Raw genomic sequence first — 11,814 nt, 5'->3', positions numbered from 1 at the left:
GGTCAAGCACTTATGGTTCCCTACAAATGGAAATTATGGTCTATACATAACACTTAGTTTTGTTTTTGTTTGTTTGTTTGTTTGTTTTTGCCTCTAGGGTTATTGCTGGGGCTCAGTGCCTGCACTAGGAATCTACTACTCCTGGAGGCCATCCCCCCTCTTTTTTGCCCTAGTTGTTGTTATCGTTATTATTGCTGTTATTGTTGGATGAACAGAGAGAAATAGAGAGAGGAGAGGAAGACAGAGATGGGGAGAGAAAGGGTTACTGAGCACCATCAGTAACCCTGGAAGCACAAGAAAAAAAAAAAGACAAGTAAATGTAACTTTATTTTCTTTTCCTGTTCTTAATCATTTTTAATAAGGAAGTCCAGATCTAGAGTAGACTTTATTTTTATTATTATTTTTTTTTTCTTCAGGGTTATTACTGGAGCTTTCACTACAAATCCACTGCTCCTGGAGGCTATTTTTTCCATATTGTTGCCCTTGTTATTATTATTGTTATTGTTGTTGTTGGATAGAACAGAGATAAATTGAGAGAGGAGAAGACAGAGAGGGGGAGAGAAGGATAGACACCTGCACTTCACAACCTGTGAGGGAGGCAACCCCCCTGCAGGTGGAGAGTCAGGGGTTGGAACCAGGATCCTTACGCCAGTGGTTGTGCTTCATGCCTCGTGCATTTAACCCGTTGTGCTACATCCCAGCCCTCCTAGATAGACTGTATATTTTTCTTTCTTACCCTGTGTTTTCCATCATCTTGTTTTCTCCCAACATAATCCTCAACTCTCCAAATTCATTGCCAATATCAGCTCTTCCCTAAATTCTTTGTCTTTACCATTCTCCTCCACTCCAGTGCTGAACTGTGCTATTCCAGACTCCCCCATAAGAGTCACTGCATATGATGCACATTAGTGAAATATATTTAAAAAAACAGATTTGGTAATTTATCATCCAATTCATCTTTAATAATTTTTTTTTAATTTTTACCAGAGCACTGTCCCAGTGCTCTGGTAAAAATGATGCTCGAACTGGGATCCTTATGCTGGTCCTTGTGCTTTGTGCCACCTACGCTTAACCCACTGCAGTACTGCCTGACTCCCAGGAATTTTAAGTTTTATTCAATAAAATTGAGAACATGCACATGTTAGGACATGAGGGGGAGGGGAGAGGCAACAGAGTTGCTCAGGACAGAGAGGGAAAACCATACCCACAGGCCTGAATTATTCATCCAAACCCTGCCTCCACTTTTCTAAGCCACACCTGTCACCACTCCCATTTTCTGGGTGGTACCCTCCAGGTACCTCCTGTATCTCAACAGAATGAAGAGAAGAAGGGAGGAAGGGAGGAGGGAAGGAAGAAAGAAAAGGAAGGAAGGAAGGCAGGAAGGAAGGGAGGAGGGGAGGAAGAAAGAGAAAGAAGAAATGAGATAAGTGGCAAACATGTTTCAAGCCAAAATTAATAATTTAAAAATTGGAATGAAAAGGTAAGAGGCAAATAGTAAAGCAACTATAAAATGAACAATATAACAGTGGAATAAGAATTAAAAAACAAACCTGAAACCTCAAGCAAGTAGCTGTCAGTTAACTCAGAATGAAAAACACAATTATTCTCTCTGGGCACCAGTTTCCTCAGTCAGCAAAGCATAAGAACCTTGGTCAAAAGGATCATAATACTTTCAAACTCGAAGACTTGGAAATATTTTTGAATTGTTTATATTTCATAGCACAGTGAGCAAATAACCAATGATATTTAGCTCAAATGTCAGAATTGCTGTGGTTGAAAAAGCATAATGACCTCAACTGCCAAGATAACTCTTGCTTGACTAGTGTTTAAAAAGGTTAAGTTCCGGGAGTAGGGAAGTAGCGCAGCGGGTTAAGTGCAGGTGGCTCAAAGCTCAAGAACTGGCTTAAGGATCTGTGTTTGAGCCCCTGGCTCCCCACCTACAGGGGAGTCACTTCACAAGCAGTGAAGCAGGTCTGCAGGTGTCTGTCTTTCTCTCCCCCTCTGTCTTCCCCTCCTCTCTCCATTTCTCTCTGTCCTATCCAACAACAACGACATCAATAATGACTACAACAATAAAACAGCAAGGGCAACAAAAAGGAATAAATAAATAAATAAATAAATGTTTAAAAAAAAAGAAAGAAAGGTTAAGTTCCTACTTTGATTAGACAGGGGAGCTACCTATCTGGGTTATCCTTCTCAGACAAACTGAACCTGGTCTCTGATATATACAGTCTATCTACTCTAAGTAACTATGAATGATAACACCCATTGGGGATTTTCACAAAGATGACAAATTAAAAAAAAAATAGTGAATGTCAAAATCTACAGTCCAGAGTGAGAGTTATACATATTGGTTCATTCTACAAATGATACACAGTGGACTCTGGGAACAGTCTCTGGTTCTTCTCACTAAAATGACTGAAAATAGATCTTTACCATAGTGACTAAAGGAAAAACCTCTAGACTGTTCTGATCTAAATACTCCCTTTTCTGTTGTTATATTGTTTTCTTAGCTCAAGGTATTCTGTGGGATATTCATTTACATGCAGAGAAGTTTTACACTAAGTCATAGGCTTTACATTTGAATTTTGGCTTGAAACATATTTGCCTAAGAACTTTTGTTACTCTCAACCTACTTTTCAAATATTTTATTACTTTTTAAAACTTTTTTATATATAAAATGTAAATATTGACAAGACTAGAGGATAGGAGGGGTACAATTCCCACCCATTTAATTACTTTTTTATGGAAGCTTTGATGGTTTATAGCACAGTTGTTGACATGTGGATACAATATCTCACCTCTCTGTGATAGCTGTGTGAAGATCACTCTCACCCTCAGTTGAAGTCCTTTTCCACACTCATGTTCCAGGGCCCCAATGCCCTCTTCACAAAGGGAAAATAAAGAGAGAGAGGAGTAAGCACTAATGTTGATTTGCTATTCTGTTTTAAGTGGAAAGGAAATGCAGTTCTGTCATATTTAAACCATTTTTAGTCTTGTCAAAATTACTAAACAGTGTACTAATGAATATAAAATCAATCCAGTACCTAGAAGTGTGGTAGTGGTAAAATGCAACTGAACAAATATGATATTGGTTAATCAGTGGATTACAAGGGTACAAAAATTTCAGGCTAACAATCAAATAGAGGCGAAGGACACAGTATAATGATTATATGTACAGTCTCTCATGCCTGAGGCTCTGAGGTCCCAGGTTCATTCCTCAGAAATGCCATAAGCCAGAGCTGAGCAGTACTCTAGTTTCTCCCTCTCTCTTACTATCTCTCTCATTAAAATTTAAAAAAATATTTTAAAAGAAAAATAAAAAACCATGACTGATAAAGAAAAATTTGAATTTTTTTCAGAATATTTGTCATATTCAACACTACTCAAAAAGAATGAGCTGAACTCTAGAAATAGTTTGTCTGGGGCCAGGTGGTGGTGCACATGGTGAAGCAAGCACACACCTTATAGTGCACAAGGTCCCAGGTTCAAGACCCTGGTCCTCACTTACAGGCAGGAAACTTCACAAGTGGTGAAATGGAGGTGTCTCTCTGTCTCTCTCACTCTCTATTTCCCCTCCCCTCTAGATTTCTGGATGTCTCTATCCAATAAATAAATAAACATAATAAAAAAAATAAAAAAGGGCTTGCCTACTTGAATGTAGAGAAGGAAATTCAACTTTGTTTAGGAAGATCCTCCCTCCTCCCTTTTTCTTTCTTTCTTTCTCTTTCTTTCTTTCTTTCCTTCCTTCCTTCCTTTCTTTTTTTTTTTTTGTTGTTGTTTGCCTAGGTCAAGGTTTAGATATTCAGAACTTCAAAGAAATGAAAAAAACAACATTTTTCTACTATTATGATCCTAAAGAATTAAACTTAACAAGAGACAAGTCTGTAGAGCAAGCTTTACTAAAATAATTCCCAATAAGTGTTCGCTGCAAGATGATGCCAACAATGGAACTAAGGATATCATCTTCCTACCCATTTATTTTTAATGGTCTTAAATTCCTTAGAAAACCTGGAGCTGAGAGGAGCACAAAAGACAGTGAAATAAAAGACTGCAGGAGACCTTTGACAATTATTACTTTCCCAGTGAATTGACTGAAAACAGACTAGAAATTAACTAAGTTTCATGTGGAAATTATGTTGCCAAACTAATAAAAACCCAGCTTTCCTAAGCTTGAGGTTTTTACACACTTAAGAGAGCAGTAAGTCTTTAAACCTTTGTCCACAGAAAGTGGTCTAGTCATCTTAGCCACTATGTAACTATCCACTTTGAATGTAATGCAAGAGGATAATTATCAGGAAAAAAATCCACCAAAAGTTATGGAATAGCAATAGGGATGAGACTGATGGAGTCAGTAATTTAGATAAAGATTTTAATGTTATAGTTCAAATAATCAGACTTGGTGCAAAATGATACTTGAGAGATAAAAATCTTTATAATAATAGGCAGTAGCAGTGTCAAAGAAAACCATAACAAAGTCTGATGCAAAAGGCAAAATTAATAACAATGTTCCTACTTTTATCAAAATGAATATTTATTTTTTTCTGCATATTTTGTACTCATTTTGATTTTTTAAAATGTTTCATTCTAATATTTTACCTTGATTGCTGATTTTTTTTTTTTAAATCTCTTCTTACATTTGCAGACTATGGCAACTGGATAGGTCATCTCCCTGTACTCTAGGCCCCAGGGAGATAGATAATATTAACCAGGGAAGTTCTGTCCAGAGTGCAGAACTAGAAATTCCAGAGGATCTCAGAAAGGAATTTTCCTCTACTACACAGATAACTTGTTAGTTGTTCAGTTCTGTGCCCCCTCGGAATTCATATTTTGAAATGCTAGCTCTCAGTACCTCAAAACATTACTCAATTTGGTGAAAATGGCTTGTAAAAAAACTGATAAAAAGCCTCACTGACAGTGAAGCCCCAGGATGGACTCTAATCCAATCTGGTTGGTGTAATTATAAGAAAACAAAATATGGACACAGAAAAGACTCTAGAGATATGCAACCACACAGGGAAATCCATGTAAGGATACAGTGAGAAGGTAATCCTTTGAAAAGAAAGAGTTTTTAGGGGAAAAAAAAACCACAACTTTCTGGAATTGTTACCCTAGATATCTAACCTCCAGAACTGTGGGAAGATAAATTCCTGCTGACTAAGACTTGTAGTCTATGAGCTTTCTTTGTTAAACTAATACAGAAGTGTTCAGTATTCCTTTACAACAGTATTTAATAATTGCAATCAAATAAATGATATATGTTCCAGTTCCTCCTTCTTATACATGGGAAATATTTAGGAGTTTTGTTTGTTTGAATTATAGGGCATAGTTTTTAATTTGATGCTTTATATTTTTTTAAGAAAATTTATCTTTGTTTCATTTATTTATTTATGATCAAGGTTCTTGGTGGGGTATCAATGCCTGCACAATGAATTTACCACTCTTGGTGGTAATTTTTTATTTAACATGAAGAGAAATTGAAAAGGAAGTGGGAATAAGAGAGAGAGAGAGAGGGAGACCTCAGCGCTACTTCACTGTTCATGAAGCTTTCCTCCATACAGGAAGAGTCTAGAGGCTTGAACCTGGGCCCTTGCACATGATAATGTGTGCCTTCTATGAGTGCACTACCACCTAGCTCCTTGATGTTTTATGTTTCCGAGGTCAGATGCCCGATTATTTTGGACCCTAGTTTACCGGATCATGAACAGTCATAATGGAAAATACTATGTATCACCTGTTAATATTGAGCTCAAAGTTAATATGATAATTGTGTCACACTTCTGTGTGAGGGATAAGTATGTTTAAGAAACAAGAAAAAGCAGGCAGAAAATATAGGTGGCATAAGAAACAGGCTGGAATCAGAATCACTATTGTCTCCCAACATCTTAGTGATAAACCTCCCCATGTCTCAGTTGAATGCATAATCACGCAGACTAAAATCTCCTTCTATCAATAGATAACTTGGATGACTTTAGTTTTAACCACTAAGTGGAACAAATGTGTGCAACTTTTAAGATAATACCTAAAAAATAGGAAATAGTACTGTCTTCCGGATTCTTTCTTCATCAGAATGCTTCAAATGTTGACATTTTGATAAGCCATTTTCAACTGTGAAAATAAAGATGACACCTACCACTAAAACCAGCGCTTTTTTTTTTTTTTTGGCACTTAGTTTGCCCTGAAAAGTAGAGAGAAGAACATCTGATGTGAAAATATTCATGGCTCTGTCTCAGAAGTTTATACAAAGTGAAGTAAATTCTACACTTCTCTACTCTTAATTTGAGAGTTTCAATAATTCAAATTACAGTTGACTATAAACCGAGTCAACAGTTTGGGACATTATTTAGGATAGAGACTAGGAGATAGCCCACAAGTAGGGTTCACACATTTTCATGCACAAAACCTCAGCAAATAGAACCACAGCAAATCATGGAAGTCCAGCATGTGGTAGATCAGTGATGCGGTCTCTGTCTCTCTCTCTCTCTCTCTCTCTCTCTCTCTCTATATATATATATATATATTTATATATATATATATATATATTATATATATATATCTTTCAGCTCAAGAACACTGCAGTGGAATCCTATTTGAAAGCCCACTGTAAAAAAAAAAAAAAAGAGAGAGAGAGAGAGAAATTAGCTAGAATTTCATAAAATACCTCATAACAGTAAATTCAACCTTTGTAACTTTGAACTGTTAAGTTTCTAGAACTGATGTGGCAGCAAGATAAAAATCTAGGATTGAAGTCTTTCTACTTTGCAATTTTGAAACCTCAAATTTATAAAGCCCTGAACTATGTCTTGAGCTTTAAGATAATGTAACCAAATTTCAAATAGTGAATAATCAAAATTTCCACTTGGAAATCTAGAAAAGCTCTCATACTTTCACTTAAAAAACAGTTTAATATAAATCACCACTTTCTTTAGACTACAATATCATTACTCTAACCCAATTAGTCTTGATACTTACATTTCTCAATTGTACAGTCTACCTCCCCTGCAGAAGGCAGAGTACAATACTCTATTGCTACTTGAACAAATTACTATAGATTTAGTGGCTTAGAAAAATTTTATTGCGGGGGAGGGGATACTGGGCGGTGTCAGGGTTTATCGGGGGAACGAGGCAGAACTTAAAGGGGTCTTCCAGCATATCGTGGCAGTGGATGATGCACAAAACTCTTTAAGGTTCCGTTGTGGGGAATGGAACCTCTCTGTTGAGGTAGTTACAAGTTTATATGTTTTATTTATTTTATTTTATTTATTTATTTATTTTTACCAGAACACTGATCAGCTCTGGTTTATGGTGGTGCAGGGGATTGAACCTGGGACTTTGAAGCCTCAGGCATGACAGTTTGTTTGCGTAACCATTATGCTATCTACCCTTGCACAGTTACAAGTTTATAAAGGGGTAGCTGTGCAGGGGAAGTAGTCAGCTGGCCAATGAGGTCAATATCTCCTTATAAGGGAAAAGAGAGCAAGGCAATGATTGGGTATGGATGGTGATGCAGGAACAGGGAAATAGGAATATAAGGAAGGCAAAGCCCACCAGAAGGGGGGAGAGGTGGGTGATGTGGCGAGACTGATAGGAAGGTTAGAATTTCCCCATGTACTCTTGCCACATCTCACTAGACCACAAGGCTGGCATGCCAAGGGGAGACTGACAGATGAACTTGGGGGGGGGGGTGTGGTCAGCCATCCATGCTCAAGCACACATCAGACCCACAGGGCAGTGGTACAACTGATTAAATGCACATATTATCAAGTGAAAAGGCCCTGCTCCCCACCTGCAAGGGAGGAGGCTTCATAAATGGTGAAGCAAATCTGCAGGTATCTATTTTTCTCTCCCTCTATCTCCCCACCCTCTCTCAATCTCTCTGTCTTATTTAATATAAATTAGGGGGAAATTTTATGGAACTTCAGATGGTTAAAATACATATTTTGTTTGACTTAATTCTTTTTTTGGGGAGAGATGCTCTACTAGAAAGAAAGCTTTGGGGGTGGAGGTAGATAGCATAATGGTTATGCAAAAGGAGACTCTCACATCTGAGGCTCCAAAGTCTCATGTTCAATCCCCCGCACCACCATAAGCCAGAGCTGATAAGTGCTCTGATAAAAAAAATAAAAATAAAAAAAAGAGGAAAATAGCCTTGAAGGGGCCAGGTAGTGGTGCACCTGGTTGAGTGTACATGCTACAGTACACAAGGACCTAGGTTTAAGCACACACCCCCCAAGTTCCTATCTGCAGGGAAAAAGCTTCACAAGTGGTGAAGCAGGCCTGCAGGTATCTCTCTCTGCCTCCCCCCCTCTCTACCACCCTCTCCCCTCTCAATTTCTGACGGTCTGTATCCAATAAATAAAGATCATTTAAAAAGAAAAGAAAAGAAAACGTTTCCTTTTCTCTGTTTTCTCTGAAGGCTGCTCACATTTCTCTAATGATCTGTATCATGTACCTGCATCTTCACCATCAGAAATAGTGGACTGAGTCATTCTCACACCCCCTCATTCAGCTTTTCTTCCCTGCCTTCTTATTTTAAGGACCCTTGCAATTACATTGAGGACCACTCAGACTCATCACACTAGTGCCCTATTTTAAGAGTGACTGACTAGACACCTGAATTCCATTTGCAACTTTTTAAAATACTTAAATGTATTTATTTATTTTTGAGGTGATCTTGGGATTACATGCCTAGAAATATTTTGCAATTGGTTTCTTATCTTTTCCAGATGCATTTCCTCATCACACCTCACTCCCCAGCACCAAGATCCCTCCGCTAAAGTCCTGTGGACCACTCCCAACCTGCTTGACCCCTTTACCCCACCCAGCCCAACCCCATCCCCTTTTGATGACCTCAATTCTTCATTCTGAGTCCACAATCATAGTTAAGATTTGCTTGTTTTCCTTGCTTTGCTTACTCACTCAGGGTGGAATCTTTATTTTATTTAACTCCCTTTAGTGTTTCTTGTAGGTCTGATTTAGTGGCAGTGAATTCTCTTAGCTGTAGCTTCTCTAAAAATCTCTTTGTTCCTCCTCCAAATCTGATTGATAACCTAGTATAATAAGGTATTCTTGGCTAGAAGTCTTTTCCATTTAAAACTTTAAATATATTCTGTCAATTCTTTCTAGCCTTTAGAGTTTCTGTTGAGGAATCACCTGACAGCCTTTGTCATTGATCACTGCCTTTTATTATTTTGTTGAACTTAGGTTTGGGATCATTTTTTCTTGGAGATCTATGAGTATCACTTATCTGGGCATGTAGGCTTTCTTTAATCTGGGAAAATTCTTGGCAAATATCTCTTCAAAAGTGATTTCTGTTCCTTTATCTGTGTTTTCAACTTCTATGCCCCTATGATGTATGATTTCTCTTGAAGTTGATTCGTAACTTTCTTATATTATCTTCATTTATTTAAGTGCTTTCTTATATTTTGCTATTTTGTGGGGAGGAGGTGTCTTTAAAATCTCTGATATTTCATACTTGCTTGTTCTTCCCCATCCATCCTTGACTGTCTCCTAGCTAAGCAACACACAATACAGGAGAATACCCCTCAGTATTAAACGTCGTCGTAAGAGCCAAGTGGGAGAAGGAAAGATCATGGGAGAACAAGATGAAGTTTCTATTATCTATTCACTTTCTTATGCCTTCTCACTCTCAACATTGTGGTACTACAGTATCAGTCCCTTACTTTGAGTTACTACTTAATTATTTAATTCATTGCTGAGATTCACTTTAATTCATTGCTGAGATTATGCAATATATGTCCTCATTTTCTGCCAGAAGGTAAGCTCTATGTGGACAGGGAATTGGTTCGTTTTGTTCTTTCCTTCACATGTAGCACAAAGCAGGGATGTAGTAGATATTTGACAAATGAGTAGATGAGTAGTTGAATGTAAAAATAAAGTAACTAATACACTTTATATTTCTTCCTAGTTTCAGACATCAAAATAACTCAACCACTCTTCAGCCAGAAATGAGCCATTTAGATTCAGAACAATTCAGGCAGACAGAATGCTAAGCTTAAGCTTCACTCAGCCCGATTTGCAATGCAGTTGAAAGTAAGGGATTTGTTCCATTTTCCTCCTTGTGTGTCTTGATTTTCAAATGAGGTATTTAATTCCAGCTAGCATGCTAAGCATGTGCAGACTCTGTGTTGAGCCTACCATTCTACCTTGGGGATTCTCACATAAAGCAGGACAGCGTTACTAATCTACTCTGTGCAGATCTACAGTTACACCTTCTAGATTGTCAAAAAAGAGAGGCATATGTGTAGTGTCCAGTCGTTCCGAAAGCCACTCTATGGGATTTTGGACTAAACGGATTTCAGAAAAGCTATTATTGATCAAGTAAAGTTTCCAGTTTAGGAAAAGTGCTGGCTTCAAAAAAAATTTCTTTCTTGATAGAACTGATGTGACCTAGTGTGTTCTTACCAAACTAAACTTAATCATCTTAATTTAAAAAAGTGTATACAGGGGCCCCACTACAGGCGGTCTGCCCGCTGCACCTGCCCCGAGCCGCGACCCCAACCAGACCCGGACCCGGAGCCGGAGCCCAACCCGGGGCATCTCTGCTAGGCCCACCGTCTCCTCCAGGCAGGCCTCCAGGGTGGGCGGCATGGCAGGGCGGTTCCCCCCCCCAGGTGCGCCGGACCCCTCTCAGCCGGCCCCCACACGTCCCCCATCTGGCACCACCGCCTGGCGGCCTGCGGCCTGGTGCTGTTCTCGGTGGGCGTGGGGCTGGCCCTCGTGCTCAACCTGCTGCAGGTGCAGCGCCACATCACCCTGTTCCCAGACGAGGTGGCCGCCACCAGCTTCTCCTCCACCTGGTGGGTGGCCCTCTGCTGCGGCACGGCGGCCGCTGTGGTGAGCCTGCTGTACCCCTGCATCAACAGGCACCTAGGGGAGCCCCACGAGTTCAAGCGCGAGTGGACCAGCATCATGCGCTGCGTGGCAGTCTTTGTGGGCATCAACCACGCCAGTGCTAAGTTGGACTTCGCCAACTACGTGCAGCTGTCGCTGACGCTGGCCTCGCTGTCCCTGGGGCTGTGGTGGGCATTCGACCATTCCCGTAGTGGCCTGGGACTCGGCATCACCATCGCCTTCCTGGCCACGCTCATCACACAGCTGCTGGTGCACAACGCGGTCTACCAGAACACCTCCCCTGACTTCCTCTACATTCTCTTCTGGCTGCCCTGCATCTTCTTCTCTGGAGGCGTGCCCATGGGCAACATCGGGCGGCAGCTGGCCATGGCTCTGCTCTCGCACCCGAGCCCAGCACGCCTGTCTGCAGGAGCTGGGACCGCGACGGCCGGTCAACTTGGCTGGGGACTCAAACCCTTGACTCCGTTCCCGCGGACGGAGCCGCTGCATCTCAGAGCCCCGAACTTAAAGCCGATGCCAGCTCTGAGCCTCGCACACGGCCCCGGAGCCCCATGGAGCTGTGGGCAGGCGCCAGCCGGGTCGTCCAAGTAGGGAGAATCGGGGCCTCCTCTGAGAGGAGAGCACCTGCTGCCTTGCACAGCAGTGGTACCCGCGAGCCCACAAGCCAGTCTGAGCCTCGGTCCCTCTGGATATTTATTTTCTGCACCGCGTGGCCTTGAGGGCCGGCCCCTCCTGCTGGAACCCCATGGCCCCGGGAAAGATCCATCCTGGCCCTTGAGGGATGGGGTGGGGGGTGGGACACCCAGCGGGTGTTAGCAAAGCTCAGGGCCACAGGTGAGGAGGCGTGGGGATCCCGTCCAACTTCGTGTTTCCTGTTTTTTACTTTTATTAAAGGTTGAAACCAGAAAAAAAAAAGTGTATACAGAGAAATGGCCATGA

The 11,814-nt window shown here is 40.7% G+C and overlaps 1 protein-coding gene across 1 annotated transcript; it reads left to right on the top strand.

The window, feature by feature from the left end:
• The first annotated feature begins 5,700 nt into the window (after positions 1 to 5,700).
• LOC103107858 (insulin-induced gene 2 protein-like) lies at positions 5,701 to 11,466 on the top strand. Its single transcript, XM_060204924.1, has 2 exons — positions 5,701 to 5,795; positions 10,635 to 11,466. The coding sequence occupies exons 1-2, from the start codon at positions 5,701 to 5,703 to the stop codon at positions 11,464 to 11,466; spliced, it is 927 nt and encodes a 308-aa protein (XP_060060907.1).
• The last annotated feature ends 348 nt before the right edge of the window (positions 11,467 to 11,814 follow it).

Source organism: Erinaceus europaeus, chromosome 1 (genome assembly GCF_950295315.1).
Source record: "Erinaceus europaeus chromosome 1, mEriEur2.1, whole genome shotgun sequence".
Lineage (NCBI taxonomy): Eukaryota > Metazoa > Chordata > Mammalia > Eulipotyphla > Erinaceidae > Erinaceus > Erinaceus europaeus.
The sequence above is the reverse complement of the archived record's forward strand: the minus strand, read 5'-3'. Positions and strand labels throughout refer to the sequence as shown.